At 38.7% G+C, this 17,162-nt stretch overlaps 1 protein-coding gene across 1 annotated transcript; it reads left to right on the top strand.

Moving 5' to 3' along the window:
• The first annotated feature begins 835 nt into the window (after window positions 1-835).
• Window positions 836-7,642, top strand: NABP1 (nucleic acid binding protein 1). Its single transcript, XM_007935555.1, has 6 exons — window positions 836-926; window positions 1,215-1,353; window positions 3,997-4,068; window positions 5,959-6,034; window positions 6,427-6,493; window positions 7,473-7,642. Exons 1-6 carry the CDS (start codon window positions 836-838, stop codon window positions 7,640-7,642), a joined length of 615 nt encoding a protein of 204 aa, XP_007933746.1.
• Window positions 7,643-17,162: the final 9,520 nt, after the last annotated feature.

Below are 17,162 nucleotides of genomic sequence, written 5' to 3'. Positions count from 1 at the left end.
GGAAAAACGGTAGAAAACACCGGAACTGGACAGGCAGTGACAGAAACCTGCAGTCAGTAGCCCAAGGAGGGCAAAACCGGGACTGCGCAGTGACCGAGTGAGGTGGGGGGAGGATGGGGGCGGGGAGAGGTGGGGCCGAGAGAGTATTGGTAGTCGGAAGGGGCGGGGCCCATGCTTCCAGCCCAAGGTTGAACGAGAGAGGCTGCGCCGGCCTCGCTGGCCTGGTCCCGCCCCTTCGCTTCCACTACCCCCTGCGCAGGGAGGGCGGGGCAGCGGGAGTGCCGACGCCGCGTGGCGTCACAAGGGGCGGAGCGACCCTGGGGTCCAGCCGGCGTGCGAGGGCATTCGGCAGTCGGTGTTTCGGGTGCTAGGTGTGCGGTGGTTCATACTTTGTTTCTGGTCCGCTGTCAGTCTATCTCTTCCCGGAGCCCGGGACTGGGACTGAGTAGGCGCGCGCCTGTGTGTTTGTGTGTGGACGAGATTCAGGGCAGAGGCGTTTCCCCGCTGCCTTTTTTTCCTTCCTTTTATCCAAAGAAGGGGCAGTTCGTAATCTTGCCTTTCTCCCGCTTTTTTGGGAAAGGGTCTCGTGTGCGGAGTAGTTGGTCTTTTTTTCTTTTAAACTTGTGAGCGCTTTTTTTTTATTTTCGTTTTTTTAGACCTAGCGTCGCCCGAGCTGGTCTACCCAGTCCCTGACTAACTGCTTTCTACCCTTCTCTCGTCACCCCGCCCAAGGTCTCCCTTCCGCTCTCTTCCCTAGTCCGGGAGGGTGGGAAGCCTTGTCCTGCTACCTGTCCCCCACCCCCTCCGCATCTGCCGTAGCCGCACCTGCCTCAATATGAACGGGGTCAACGACCCGCCTCTTTTTATAAAAGATATTAAGGCCGGACTGAAAAACTTAAATGTCGTCTTTATTGTCCTGGAGATAGGTAAGTGGGGCCCGCAGCCCGCCCCGCCGCCCCTGTGCGCCCTGGGGCAGAGAGGAGGGCGCAGCCACCGCGAGCCGCGCCCCCTCCTCCTCTGTTCTCCCCTCCCCCATCCACGTGGCTCCGCGGCCTCTATCTGGGCTCTCCAGTCCCACCTTCAACGAGAATCCGGCATTGGGTCGGGCTCTCTTCCCACCTTCCAGATGGCATTACAGTCTTCCAGGAGGAGTTATCTTTCTGGAAGTTCTCATTATCTAATACACTCCCTCTTGATTTTTTACATTCTCACAGGACGCGTGACCAAAACCAAAGACGGCCACGAAGTGAGATCGTGCAAAGTAGCAGATAAAACGGGCAGCATCACTATTTCCGTGTGGGATGAGATCGGAGGTCTCATACAACCAGGGGATATTATTCGGTTGACCAGAGGGTAGGTGTGCAAACAAGTTGGGGGAAAGTGCTTCCTAAGTAACAGTCTGCAGAATCGGGATTGGCTCACTCCCGGGACCACGTCTTTTCGATGGTGGATCACTTCAAGGGGTTTTAAGCCTCTTCTGTGTTAAGTTTCGTGGACAGTTGTCAATCCTTGTCAAAGCAGTTTACCGTTTTTTGCCGGGAATCCCCGCCCCTGCCCCAATACACACGTTTTGCAGGCTTATTCTGGGATTCTTTGAGGCTTTTAATGTATTGTTATAGCCAATACTTTAATCTTTCTCATAAATTATTTAATTCATGTAGTTTTAACTCAGTTCTTACTCAGTCCTCCCGTTTAATGACTTGGCAATCATGCCACCCTTTTACTTTTACATATGTTATTTGGTGATGTGGACATAAAATTATAGTTGGGAATTTTGTGATATGTCAAATAATTTGTACTCAGTGTAAAAGTTAAAGGATGTTTGCAATACCTGGAAGGCACATTCTGGAAAATGATCTCTATGCCTTCTAATGTAAATTCAGTGTTGAACAAAACCAGAAGTGATGGAAAATATTTGGCAAAAAGACGTCACATTATCTCCATCCATAAGGATCATTTGGCAGATTATGACTTCAACAAATAATTCAAATTTTATTTTGGTTGGTAATTAAGACTGCTTTAAAAAATTTACCAAATCTTTATGGTAGAGAGCTAAAAGGCCAGAAGGTGGGTCTAAAAAATAGAATTTGGAAGCATTTGTGATCAATAGAATTGTAGTTATTAATGAGTTTTAGCTATAGATAGGAAAAGTAGATGAAGGTTGAGGTTGGCATAATAAATAGTACCTCAGAGAAGTAGTGGAGCACCCTGTATGTAGGAGTTTAGAGCCTTTTGATAGTATCTTTCAGGCCTTACACCATCTTCAGGAAGTGATGTAACTATGTTCAAAGCAGGAAGTGAGAGTCAGGACTTAGATATTATCTTCCTACACTGACTCATCATGACACTAATTACTCCATTTAGACTTCCACATCTTTAGTTTACCCAAAAGAGAATTTCTCCTTGAAAGGGTGTGGTGAAGATTAGGGTAAAGTTTTTTGGCTACCAAAGTATCTTTCATCCAGTGATTCATAGTACTTTGTAAGTTGCAAACAGCACCTCATGTCAAATATTGATATTCTATATTCACAGAAAACAGACCTTTCCATCAAAGAAAAATTGTGAAAAATTAAATTCAGTATCTATAGTATTTATAGGAGTTTTAAGGAGTATAATTTAAAGGAAAATCTAAAACTGAAGTAGCTAACTTCATTCAGGCATTGAGAAATTATTACATCTCTTACCTTCAACCTCCTAGTCTGTAAAATGGGAATAAGTACACCTTTACTAAAATAACACACCCAGCTTAGAATCTGGCCCATTATAAGCCATTTATAAATTCTGGTTGAATCTAAGAAAAGTAGCTTTTGAAGAAAGGCATCTTTGACCATTTTGCTTCAGTAAGGTGAAAAGTAAATGTGCTTTTAAGTCATTCTGTGTAAGAGTGGTATATGTTGTTGTTGTTTTTATGTGCCGTCGAGTCAAACCCGACTCATAGCGACCCCTCCTTGGGTTTCTGAGGCAGTATCACTACAGAAGTAGGATTGCCCAACCTTCCTTCCTGGCTAGGTTTGAACCGCCAGCCGTCTGGTTAGCAAAGAATGGTATATAGAGTCTTTAATAAATGACCCTTATTAAGATGATGAGAATTGTATAATATGGAAAGAACAGATTTTAACTTACTATAAAAGATGAACTGTTACTGTATTTGGTTAAACAATATTTCATTAAAAATTTATCATTATTTAGTCATGAAATTACCATAGTCATAGTTGTATGAACTATTGAAAAGCAATCCTGGACTGCTTTTACAATTTTGATTAAATTACATTTTTCTTTGTTTTGTGTTTAGAATTACTTTATCTAATAATCTGTCAGAATTCACAATTTTTCAGGATAAACAGTTGTCCAGTTAAGTTGGTACTAAAAATTGCAAATTTGGGAGGGCATATAGGGAAAAAAATTTGTGACCTTTTTTTTTTTTTTTTTACCAACTTGGTTAAATTCTACCAAAGTCTTCAGTAGCTTGGTAACCATGTGTCTTCCGTGGAGGCGGAGGATGAAATACTGTTGCTAGTATCTGATTAGACCAAGTAAATGAGTGTAAGAGTGAGCAGTACAGTGTTGATTTTTTTATATCCTGTGTTGTTGTTGTTGTTGTTGTTATGTGCCTATATCCTGTGAGTGAAGATTATTTTTGCTTAAATTTCTACAAGAAGAAGTTCCTGTTATCTGACTAAAGATGTGAGCTTTCTGGGGTGTAACAGTGGTTGCCTTACAAAAAGGCATTTCAATTACTTTCTAGAGTTGGTCAGTTACAATTCATATAGTCATGTCAGAATTGCCAGTGAAGTATTTTTATTTGGTCTTATTTTTTAGTAAGTAGCAAGTTTGCTGAAAAATTTACTGAATTTCGTTTATTATGATAGGGCTTGATACACACCTCCACCCTGATACAAAGAAAAAAAAAAGTGTAAGTTAAGGATTGACTTCATGTTAAGTAAAAGATGACATACCTATTAAAAAAAAAAAAAAAGATACCTTTGTTCTCTCTAGGTATGCATCCATGTGGAAAGGCTGTCTGACACTTTATACTGGAAGGGGTGGTGAACTTCAAAAAATTGGAGAGTAAGTATGAAAATATATTTTGTGTAATTGGGTAAATTACAGATATCTACAGGGTAACTGGTAGGTATAAACTATACATTGTCTTTGGCTTTTTTCAGACTGGTAAGCTGAATGCCTTTGGCAGCTTGACTGAGAAAATAACTTTGCATGTTTGTACTAGTTTAACACAGCTGTCAATACTGTTTCCTGTGCTTGAGGGTGCCATTTTTCCCTGGCAAAGAGCAGTAAGAAGCTGCACTTGAGACCAGCCCCAGTAGAATCTGTTCTGTAGGCTTTAGGAACGTGCATCTTTCAGGGGTCACAAGTGCTATTTATATTAGGTTCTCTCTTTTAGTGATTCACCATATAGGCAGCCAGGTATGGGTTTCAGGTCATAAGTTTAATTTTTCATTTTTTTCTGTTTATAAGTGAATGCTTACTTGTGTTAAAAGGACTTGCAGCAATGAAAATTGAAGTCCTCTATTTATCCACAGTCTAGGTATGGTGCAGGCAGCCGCAATGCGAGCTTCCATACACTACTACCCTGGTAATGATCTCCACCCTGACCTGGAGGAGCCATCCTCTCAGGGGTGTAAAGGTAATTCAGCCTCCATGCAAGCTTAGACATTTGAGTTATACTCAGAGTGTTGAAGGCATTGAGCCAAATCATTTGTCCATGCTGTTTGATTTAATGCTCAGACACCCACCTAAGGCTTGTCAAATTTTGGAGGATATTTAAAGAGTGAGGAGCCACAAAAAAAAGAAAAACTCCATACTCAGGGGTAAGGTACTTTGTTTGGAGAACGTGATGTTAATGAAAGGAAAAAAATAAGCAATCTTGCCAGCTTTTAAAGATCGTTGTTGTTGTTGTTATATGCCGTCGAGTCGGCCCCGACTCATAGCGACCCCTCCTTGGGTTTCCGAGGCAGTATCACTATGGAAGTAGGATTGCCCAACCTTCCTTCCGAGGAGTGGCTGGTGGGTTTGAACCGCCAGCCTTCTGGTTAGCAGTCAAGTGCCTTAGGCACTATGCTACCAGAGCTCCCTTTTAAAGATTAGAGACTGGTAATATTAGCATTCTCTAGGAGGAAAATTTGAACTTGGATATGCTGGTATTTAGAGTAGTGTCATTAGAACAAAGCATTATAATAGGTTTAACAGCAATATTACAAGAAGCTTCAGAATCCTGTCCCAACCTTTACCTATGGAGAGGTGTTTATGAATAAACAATTAGGTGAAGAACTGCTGGAGGTCATTCAATTCTTAATGACTGCTCTTTGTCAGGATTAGTCTAGGATATACCAAAACTGGTTCTGATTTCTTTTTCGGAGTGAGGAGCTAAGAACATGCTATATGTAATATTACTACATACCATACTTTACTACATACCAACTTATAAGAAAAACCAAAAATAACTATTGGTTTGATAGCCAATTATATTAATTCTTGGCTGCAGAATTCATTCTTAACGTCAAATGATTATCTTTGCAGATTCACAGTGATTGTCATAAGAGGGACTGGATGAGAGTGTGTGGATGGATCAGTGCAAATCCATCACCACTGCTGGAAAAACCACTCTGGAACCCTAAACATGTTCTAAGAATCAACCTATGTGGAAAAACAGGACAAAGATGTGTTTCTGTTCTTGATCTTTGACATTTATTTTTTGCAGTTCAATAGAAGAATTAAAGTACACAGTAGAATGTTTTATCACACATCATAGGCAATCAAATATTTGATGTTTTTATCAGAGCTAAGCACTTAGGAAGTTTTTGTTGTACTTGAATAGCATTAGTTAGCGTAATACTTTTTAGTTAATTCATTTGACACCTAAATTCTTTATTCCTGTAAATTGTATATATTAGAGAAAGAAGGGTTGATTATTTAACTTGTCCTTTATTTTCTTTTCAGATTTTGTATGGTGTATTCAGAAGTGCCAAATTTCAGTGAACCCACTCCAGATTATCGAGGACAGCAGAACAAAGGGGTAATTAATCCAAATGTATAGTTTATTTTTATGGTTAAACTACTTCTGACTGTGTATTTTAATTTTATGGCTACATTGTCAACCCTAAGATACCTAGAGTATGATTAAGACAATTGAAAAAGATTCTTTCTCTAAGGCATTTTGACTAGATGTGTTTTGTGGTCTGTATATGTAGCTGAAGTATCATATATTAGACATATATGCCATTCAGCACTGTGATGAGTAGGGAATATAACCAGGAAATAGTGGGAACATTGCTGAATATTGAATGGTCATAGCCAAATCTTTTTAATTTAAAAAAAGTTAAAAAAGTTAATAGGAATGGCTACAATATGTTATAGTAATATAAATTTTTTTAATACTCATTTGGTTAAATTAAAATTTTCTTTTAGGCATACAGTGAACAGAAGAGTAATTCCATGAATAGTAATATGGGTACAGGTACATTTGGACCAGTGGGTAAGATTTTTTTTGTAATTTTTGTAATCAGTTGTAAGAATTAAGGAGTATATATTAAGACATTTTTAGGGGAAAAATTTGTCTTTAGGCATTACTAATGCTAAATGAGAACTACAGTAAACCCGGGATTCCCAAGTACTGCTTTTTCTGGAAAGCAGATACACTCTTAAGTAATTTATTGAAATTATTCTATAAACACTTGGGTCAGGTTCCCAGGAATACAGTGGTGAATGTTTCCTAATAACATAAAAGCTAAATTTTGGTGACTTACATGAAAAGGTCTCATACTTCTTTTCCTTTTTTTTTTTAAAATAAAATTTCTGGAATTTATTGACTATAATAGATGTAGTATTTCTGATTATTTGGTTGCACTGAAAGACATCTTTAACTTTAGAATAATAGCTTAAGATTTCACATACTGATAGCTGCCTCTTTAAAAGAGCAGTTTTTGTCCTTCAAATGTCATTTTAATGACCTTGCAACATGTTAAAGGTCTTCTGAAGTCTTCATCCTTTAACTGAAGAAAAATAATTTGAGCTTGCATTCATTAGGGTGGTTCTAAGTTTTATTTGACCTGACGGCTGCATGTTTGGGCATGGCTGATCGTCACATCATTTGGGGAACTTTGTTCATCATTTTGAAATAATATTAACCATATTTGAGTCAGTTGTCAGTACTCATAGCTATTATATCCTTTTCTTTTTCCTTTCTAGGGTAGGCAGTGGATGTCTTAAGTTTTTTTTTTCCTACTCTTAGAAATTTTAATAATGTTGCCCAAGTTATACATGAAAGTAGTACATTTACTGTAATCATATATTTGGAAAAACCTAGAACCCACCTTGAGGGTTTTTTTTCCCCTCTAGAAGTTTAAAACTAAAGGTGTTTTCCCTAATATTATTTATGTTAATAACATGTTCAAATAGGTGGACTTCAATAGATCAGTATCTGAAAAGTGATGAATTTTTATATTCTTTTTTAGGAAATGGTGTTCAAACCGGCCCTGAATCAAGGGGATATCAGTTTTCATATGCTGGTAGAAGTAATGGCCGAGGACCTATAAATCCACAGCTGCCAGGAACAGCTGATAATCAGACAGTTATGACCACCATAAGTAATGGCAGGGACCCTCGAAGAGCATTTAAAAGATGACCTATGGCAATACTCACATGTAGTTTTTAAACTACGTGCCCTACTTGAATACTTAATTGCACTTTTATTTATTGTTAACTGTGAAAAGTATGTCTTACTGGTTTCCTTTTGCATTTTTGGTTTGTTAAGTGATTTGTTTTTATAGAAAAACCTGTCAAGCTGCTCGAGTTTCCTATTAAAAGGGGAACACACTGAAAAGTAGAGGCATTTATTTTTAGAGCAAAAAGATCATTCAGTAGCCTCTAAAGCCTGGACCCATTCTGTGGGTGAGTTATTTTAAGATACCAGCTTTATAGCCTCTGTGAGTCTGTCTTCTGTATAAAGTTTGTAATAATCAGAATAAGACTTAGTAAGTGTTCTTTTGTCTTAAATTCAGATATTGCCAACGAAAGCAATAACCACCAACCAAACAAACACACCTTGCTGAGTCAGTGCTCATTGCAGTGTTTGAGTGTGACTTCAGGAAGGATTGACTTCATTGAGTGACTGCCATTAAGTTTTCCAAGGGTTGCATCATCCTAAATTATTATTATTATTATTTTAATGAAAACCAAACCCAGATTATTTATCAGAATTATGGATTAGAATGTGATCTGTGGCATATAATTTTTTGGGGTAGAGCTCTTATCATTTATTACCAACTTTGTGGATTACGTTGAAAGAAAATTTAAAATAGATGCTTTTAATATACATATTTTTGAAACTACCATGTTAAATATTCATGTATAATGTGAGGGAGTTGTAAAGTCATAATAAACATTGATCTAATTTTTTAAAATAATGATCGATAAACATAGTGAAAGTGATTCCGATTGAATTCATGAAGAAATAATGCAGGCTTGAGTCAGCAAAGTTACAGGATCCTAGGGACTTACAGGTGCTCATCCTAGAGTGAGAACCTTGGCTATTTTACTTTATTTGAAAGGGTTTTTTGGGGGGTGTGTGCATGGTATGTTGTCGAAATTTCTGAACACAATTCACGTAGCCTTATTAGCAAAAATTAAATAATGGCTCCCTCAAAGAAGTCAATACAGCTTTATTTATAAATGTAGAGGTGGACTTTATCTGTGCATCATAAATGGTACCCAGTTCTGTCTTTTGCTGTAGGATAAATGACTGGTAAATTTTTCCTTTGTTAAAATTTAAATATTGAATATTATCTCTTGAATAAAACTTGCATTGATGTTAACAGACCTACAATTTTTGCTCTGTCTTTCAATGACGTAGTAGGATGGAGAGCAGTGCATCTTAACAGTCGTGTTAATGACTCAGGCGACTGCTTATGCCAGCATTTGTCGCTTTGTCTTTGTCCATCTCAAATCACAAAATGAGTTAAGTTGACCTTGTTTTTTGAAAACTTTAAAGCATTTGAATATAAAAATGGATGCTGGATTATTTGTTTGCTGTAGTTTTAATGTATCCAGTATTTAAGTGCACGCTATGCGTTAGCCCCTGTCTGGAGAATGTGAAGGGATAGACAAAATAATCTGAAGGAGTTTATTTACAGTCTGTAGTATTTGAGTGGTGTAGTGCCTAAGGCATTTGACTGCTAACTACAAGGTTGGTGGTTCAAATCCACCAGCCACTCCCTTGGAAGGAAGATTACGCAATCTACTTCCGTAGTGATACTGCTTCAGAAACCCAAGAAGGGGACGCTATGAGTTGGAGCAAGCTGGACAGCAGTGAGTTTGGTTTGGTTTTGGTGAGTACTTGAGTAATGGGCTTATATTATACAAAGTTATTTTTTACATTTATATATTGATGATTACAGTTAATTTGCTTTTGTTTTGCTTTGTGTCTAATATTAAGACATACACATTTCAGAATGCCTCAAGAAGTTACCTAATGATTGGGACAGAATATATTAAGATTACAGGTGTTTAAAATTTTTAATAATACTATAAATAAATATGCAATTTCCTGTTTTTATCTTCCTTTAAATTAGTAGAAGTAGGAGGAAAAATACTGCAAGTTATTTCTGAGAGAATATAACATTAGGGGTTGTTGTTGTTGTTGTTGTTATGTGCCGTCGAGTCGGCCCCGACTCATAGCGACCCCTCCTTGGGTTTCCGAGGCAGTATCACTACGGAAGTAGGATTGCCCAACCTTCCTTCCGAGGAGTGGCAGGTGGGTTTGAACCACCAGCCGTCTGGTTAGCAGGCAAGTGTCTTAGCCACTATGCCACCAGAGCTCCCAACATTAGGGGTAGAGTTGGAAAATTGAAATACTGTTAGGTATGGATTCCTGAGCTTCCAATCCTGACTTTGTTATCTCCTCATTTGTGATGTGGGCAAATTGATTACACTTGAAACTCTCTAAGCCTTAGGTTCCTGAACTGTAAAACAAGTAAGTAATAGTACCCATTTGTAGGTGGTTTTTTTTTTTTTTTAAATGACTTTCCATGTAAGTGTTGGAATGAATTCTGACACATAATAAACACTCAAATGTTTGTTGTCTAATCATACTATTAATACCTCAGGATAGAAATGTTGTTAGGTGCCACTGAGTTAGTTTCAACTCATAGCGACCCTGTGTACAACAGAACAGAACACTGCCTGGTCTTCTGCCATCCTCAAAATTGTTGCTAAGTTTGAGCCCATTGTTGCAGCCACTGTGCCGGTACATTTCGAGGGTCATCCCTTTTGCGCACACCCAGTATGATGTCCTTTTCCAGGCATTAGTTTCTCCTGATCACATGTCCAAAGCATGTGCGATGGAGTTTTGCCATCCTCGCTTCTAAGGAGCGTTCTGGCTGTTCTTCCTTCAAGATGCAAAGTTTGGCTTTATGTATTGCTGTGGAAATATTGTGACGCTGAAATGAACATGTTGAGAGATTAAGTAGATAAACACCTAAGCTTTTACTTTTGGAATTAAGTGTTAACCTGCTTCAATAATACAACCTTGTTCTGTGCTCTTTATAATTTATTAACAAATTTCTTTTTTCTTAAAGGAAGCCTCCAAAATCAAAGCAACAAGTGACTTTCAACCCATATTGAATATTTGCTTTACCAGTCTACGTGGACAGAACTCATCAAGAAGTTAAGAGGAAGACAGTTTCTTTCCCTTGCTCCTCCCTGGTGCTTTCGACCATCAGCTTTGAAATAAGTTTACACTGTTGTTGTTGTGTTGTTATGTGCCATTGAGTCGGACCCGACTCATAGCGACCCCTCCTTGGGTTTCTGAGGCAGTATCACTACAGAAGTAGATTGCCCAACCTTCCTTCCGAGGAGTGGCTGGTGGGTTTGAACCGCCAGCCTTCTGGTTAGCAGTCAAGTGCCTTAGGCACTATGCTACCAGAGCTCCCAAGTTTACATACACTATACCTACTGAAAAACAAAAACCATCTAGTATAATATGGTCTATTAGGATTGCTCCCCATATCATTTCTACAAAATAGTTCTGAAATGGATTGAAGACTAATCAGACCAGCTTGCCCCTGATGTCTGGGAGGGTTTTGGAGGGAATTGCTACAGTTACAGAAACTGAAAGATAAAATGCATAAGACCAGATGATGAGATTTATATATATATATATATATATATATATATAGCTTTGATGCTGCAGTTTGCTTTCTCATAGACATTTATTCAGATTGCATCCTATTACTCTCAGTCTGCTGTTTCTTTTTGCTTTGTCCCTGTGGTTTTAGTAATTTTATTTTAAATTTGAGGACAGTTTAACTTGAGGAAACCCTCACTTTAGTACTGATTATTTGCACTTGTACTTCTATCATTTAACATTTTAAAAGAATATTTAGTTTGCTGGGTGGAATAATAGTGCTATGGGAAAACATGCTAAAAATTGTTGGTTATTAAAAAAAGTTATGAGAACTTTAAAGTAGAGGGAAGTTAGTGGCTCACTGGCCTTAGTTATTGCGTGCTGCTATAACAAATACCGCAAGTGTTTGGCTTTAACCGACAAACTTATTCTCACAGGTGAGGAGGCTAGAAGTCGGAATTGAGGGTGCCAGCTCTAGGAGAGTGCTTTTTCTTTGTTGGCTCTGGGGAAAGGTCCTTATCTCCATTCATCATCTGTGGACCCAACATTCCTTGGAAATCACCAAATGTCTTGACACCAGTCTTCCTTTGGGTCTAAGAGGTTTTCTGCACGAACCCCAGGTCTAAAGGATGTGCTCCACCCTTAGCTCTTGTTTCTTGGTTGGGAGATCCCTCTTCTCTCTGCTTGCTTTTCTTTTATTTCTTGTGAAATAAAAGGTGTGACTCAAGCATTGGTATGACTTGAGTACGGGTGTAACTCAGATAAACCCTGCACTAATCCTGGGAGAGGAGCTCTGGTAGCATAGTGGCTAAGACACTTGCCTGCTAACCAGACGGCTGGCGGTTCAAACCCACCAGCCACTCCTCGGAAGGAAGGTTGGGCAATCCTACTTCCGTAGTGATACTGCCTCAGAAACCCAAGGAGGGGTCACTATGAGTCGGGTCCGACTCTATGGCACATAACAACAACAACAACAATCCTGCCTCATTAATAATAGAGATTAGGATTTATAAAATGTAGTATAATTGCATGAGATCACAAAATGGAGAATAAGATACTGGGAATCATGGCCTAGCGAAGTTGACATAATATTAGGGGATTCACTTCAGTCCATGACAGGGCCCTATTCTCAAAAATAACAAATTGGGAGGGTTTTACATCAATTTTAAGACAAAGTGGTAGCTATTTCTATAGATTAGGAATCTCAATTTAGTAACTAAAATTCCTTTTCTAGTATCATTAATATGATAGCTATTGCCCCAAACAATTTTAGGGTGCATATGATTCTTACGATGCTTTCTCAAGGGATTGGAAGGATTCTACAGATAAACCTGAAACTGCATGAACATGCCAATACAGACACACACAACACTTCCCAAACTGAAGTCTGATTACCTCTAGTCCTATGCTTTGGATTACTTGCCTTATTACTGCCTCTCCTCCTCCCCCTTTTACAAAGAAAAATCTACATTTTCTTCTCTCCATATGTTTTATTCCTTATGTGCTGAGAGTGAATATTTCCAATAGAAAAAGATGGCAACAGTCATTCTCTAGGATTTTATGAGAAGGGTAAAGACAGATGTATTGAGGTTCTAGCCAATAATTAAATGTTGGGGTTATTAAACTCGCATTTCACGAAGTAGTTGTAATGATTAACAGGAATACTTCTGAGGAAGTATCACTGTCGTGAATGGTATTTTGTGAGGCCCTGTGGCAGAAGCTAAACATATTTACAGGTATTTTCAAGTTCCAAATGCCTTGGATTTCGTTTTATAGGGAATACACCAGAGTTTGGATTCAAATACTGTAACAAAGTTATTCCATGTTTCTGAGCTAAATGTCTAGTGATACTTGTCACAGCTCAGATGACACACTAAACACACTAGCTGGCAAACCATTAAATTAGCATTTTTCCCCCATTAAGACCATAAGACCCAAAGATGTTGAGACCTATTTATGCTATGAAATAATCTGATGTAAAAAAACATTCAAACAAGTTTGACAAGTAGACACTATACAGTCATTCTGAAATGTCGTAATAGGTCTTCTTCAATTATACTGTGGCTCTCCTCGTTTTGAGACTGGCAACCCAAGGCTTGGATGATTAGTTTCTGAACTAATAGAGGCCAACCTCTTGGGACTGTTGACATACCACACTGTATTCACCATACCATACTCATTACCTCATCAAAGGACAATCGGTGTGTTTTAAAAAACTACCTTTGTAACTACAAAAGATTTTATGACTACCCCATCAAAATTTTATGTTCCAGACATAAAAGAGCTAGTTGAGTTGTCTTTGTCCATATATTGATTCATGGTTTATAAGCCACCTGCATGAGACCCTTCCCCAAGGATTTGTAAGAAGGGCAGGTTACTCTGCTTTACCAGGACAATCTTAAGTGTAGGCCTGGGATGTTTGTACCCTAAACACCCTGAAGATTACTGTCTCCTGCATTTCATATCTCCCCTTATGCCCTTCTACATAAAGCTGTTGATATGATGTGTGTATAAAAAGATAATTCAAATGCTTTTGAAGGAGGAGTCAACTGCTTTTACTTTGTGAGCTCAGAATATATTGACATTCTGGATTGTAAATCATGGAATAAATTGTACTTACAAACATATACCACCACAGCATAGAATTGGAGAAAGCAGGATAGTGCCAAGTAGAATAGAGGTTGAGTTATCAAGTATGGCCTCTGGATATGAGCTCTAAATTTTGAATTTTGTTCTATCACAATTCAAATTACATCAGTGCCAAGATAAAAAACCTTTAGTGGAGTCATGGCTTCATCTGAGTCAATGCAGATCCAAGTGAAAATAAGCTGATTCACTCTGGAATTCTGTTAAAAAAAAAAAAAAGGTTTTATTACTGCTTTTCAGCAAATACGGGTATCTACAGTTATTTCTGTCTTATTCCTGTCCTCTAGAACATTCCTCGGTTCCCTGCAGTAGGAGAAGGGAGGTTGGCCCAATTGAAAAGTGGTGTTGGCACGATAAACATTCCTGAGACTGCCCACAGCACTCATCCTTCATCCTCCACTTAGAGATCACAACCCATTTCTGTATAAAGAATCAGCAACAGTATTTTTTACAATGCAAAGGCATGATGTGATTGCCATGTGGTTGAATGGTTTAACTTTTACGAATTTGTAGCTCTGTTAGACTTAAGACCTCTGTCCTTAGTCACTGTATAGGTAAAAAAACCAAAACAGGGTAGTCAGAACAACTAGTGCCATCTACTGGGGGAACACTCTATTTCAGTAGGTAAGAATCTGTTTTAGCTACATATGTGGAGAAAAGGAAGCTCTGGTGGTGTACTGCAAGGCATTAGACTGCTAACCAAAAGGCTAGTGGATCAAACCCACTAGCCCCTCCTTGGAAGGAAGATTGGACGATCTACTTCTGTGGAGAAAAGATTCCATTCCATTGGATAAGAATTTTTGTCTCCTGGGTTAAGCCAGATAATGGGGAATCATTAAAGGACAGTTGAGTCATCTGTTCAATTCTATTTTATGAACAAGAAACATCTGTGGCATAAAAAATACGTATATTGGCCTTTCTTAAACAGAGTGTTAAACCCTAAAATGCCCCTAAAACTTAAAAAAATATGGGAAAGGTTTTCCAAATTTTATTCTCGTTACATTTGTCTAATTGTCAATACTGCTGGTGGGAAGTGCAACTGTTAAAAATACTTTGGGGTGGGTGGCATCTTGATAAAAACAGTTGAACGGAGCACAAACTTACCCTTACACATTTGATTATCCAATGGCATTTTGTAAAATCCTGGCCAAATGGCTGCTGCTGTTGTAGTTATGCAAGGTTTGCAGAAATAACCCATTTTAATGTACTTTAGATTAAAAAAAAAAAAAAAAAAACATGGTTTTTGAGCTGAGAAGAATTTGGTTTGCACCCTGGGTCTACTACTTAACTGGCTCTATGATCATGAGCTTCATTACAGAATGAGGATAATGGGACTTAGTGAGCCAACGTATAGAAAACATTTGCTACATATATCTAGAATTCCACAAATGTTAAGCTCTTCCCCTCAAAGTAGTGGAAATATTGGTCATTTTACCATATAGTATTAGGAAACATTCTGTTCTATGATTTAAAATATCAAGGAATTTATGTGAATTATTGCAATGAAATTTTCCCCTAAACAGCCAAACCAAGTATTTACAGTCTTCTCTGGGCATAAAAAAATCACTGATGCTGACAGTATACTGTGACAGCATGCAGAGCTGAGTCTTCATTACAAATTTCTCCCCAGTAGCTGAGGTAGCCTGTGCTGTTTTTCCATTCAGCTTTGTCCAGAGGGGGAGCACATGATTATTAAAGTGCAGAGGAAGAGGGGAAGACACATGGGCCAGGCTTTGTGCCAGAATAGTCAGAGGCCAAGAGGAGGGCAGAGGACACTGGCAGGAGTTCTGCATTTCCACTGACATCCTTCAGGATCGCTGTGCACCCAGAGGGGCAGAGTCATCTTGTATTTCTGATATACATAATTTTGGGTAATTTTTTCCAACACTTTTTTTAAATTTAAAATTCCAAGCACATAATGTTGAAATAATTTAAGTGTAAACACCTGTACACCCAACACCTGGATTTTATCATTACATGTTTCACCAAATACCAATCTATGTAGCCTCTCCGTTAATTCATTTGTAATGAATTTCAAGTAAATTGCAGACATCATGAGTACACTTTCTAAATATTTCAGTATGCATATTGACTAACTAGGCTTCAATATTTTGCATTTTATGTAAAATTTGTATACAAGGAAATGCACAAATCTTAGGTATACATTCATGAGTTTTAAGAAATGCCTACACTTGTGTAATTCAAACCTCTACCAAGATATAGAAGATTGCTATAATTGTAGAAACTTCCTCAGGCCCCTACCCAAGTCAGTCCTCATCCCCATTGGCCTAGTCAGTCACTTTTCTGATATTTTCAAAACCATTTTAGCTTAACTAAAGGGAAATGTTCATATGTATGGGTCAAGGTCATCTCTAGATTTTCTCTCCAAGTTACATAACTCCTCCAACTCCCATGCCAGAGCACAGCCAAAACCAGTCCTTTGCACCTCTGAGAAATGTAATACTAAGATATTTTTCACTCTGCCCCTTGTTTCAACTTGTCCCCAACTCTGCCTTTAATACTGTCAACTTTCACTCCTGGTTTTCTAGAGTCTTGGGGCAGAAATACAAATTTTTTGCCAAAATAAAGACCAGCTGAGCAGAAGGACTTGTGGTCAGGATCTAAGCTTGAGGTCTAACCTGGGACATAGCATTCCTTTGCCCTAGTAGCTTTGAGGGAGAGAGGGCAGCCTCTAGCAGGACATGGAAAGGAGGGGACACACTGGAGCTTCAGTGTTTTCAGGTCAGATGTTCAGCCCTTAAGCAGATTTGCACTCTAGAACTTTGATTTTCTTAGGATATTAGCTGACCAGATACGGTTTTTCCCTTTTAAAGTTTTGCCTTTTATTTTCATGGGTAGGGATTCAGAGGTGGCATACCCAGAGACTATAAATTCCTAGGCCAAACAAAGACCCTACCACTCTTTTGGACAACAAGGAAACATCCTTGAATTAAACAGACTAAAATACACACTTTTGTGGTTCTTCCCAGTGTATGTATGTGTACACGTGCATGCAAACACACACACACACAGTACCCTGCACACATTATCACTGCTACCACAGAATGTTCTGCATCGAGTCCCACATTTCTCAGTCTCATACACCTTAGTTTTTTTGTTTGTTCATTTTTCATAACTTGGGTGTTAAGCATCCATTCTTTTCATTTTAATGGACTAGCCATAATTTACTGTTGTTGTTGTTGTTGTTAAGTGCCGTCGAGTCGTTGTTTCCAACTCATAGCGACCCCATGCACAGCAGAACGAAACATTGCCCGATCCTCCACCAGCCCCACAATCCCTGCTATACTTGAGCCCATCATCGCAGCCACTGTATCAATCCATCTCGTTGAAGGCCTCCCCCTCTTTCGTCGACCCT

Source organism: Orycteropus afer, unplaced genomic scaffold, assembly GCF_000298275.1.
Source record: "Orycteropus afer afer isolate SDZICR_OR568_19922 unplaced genomic scaffold, OryAfe1.0 scaffold00001, whole genome shotgun sequence".
Lineage (NCBI taxonomy): Eukaryota > Metazoa > Chordata > Mammalia > Tubulidentata > Orycteropodidae > Orycteropus > Orycteropus afer.
Note: the sequence above shows the minus strand (reverse complement) of the source record. Positions and strands in the feature narration are given on the sequence as shown.

Coding starts and splice junctions, on each gene's coding strand:
- NABP1 (XM_007935555.1), top strand. CDS start 836: ATGAACGGGGTCAACGACCCGCCTCTTTTTATAAAAGATATTAAGGCC. Junction 927..1,214: donor CTTTATTGTCCTGGAGATAG/GTAAGTGGGGCC, acceptor ACATTCTCACAG/GACGCGTGACCAAAACCAAA. Junction 1,354..3,996: donor ATTATTCGGTTGACCAGAGG/GTAGGTGTGCAA, acceptor TGTTCTCTCTAG/GTATGCATCCATGTGGAAAG.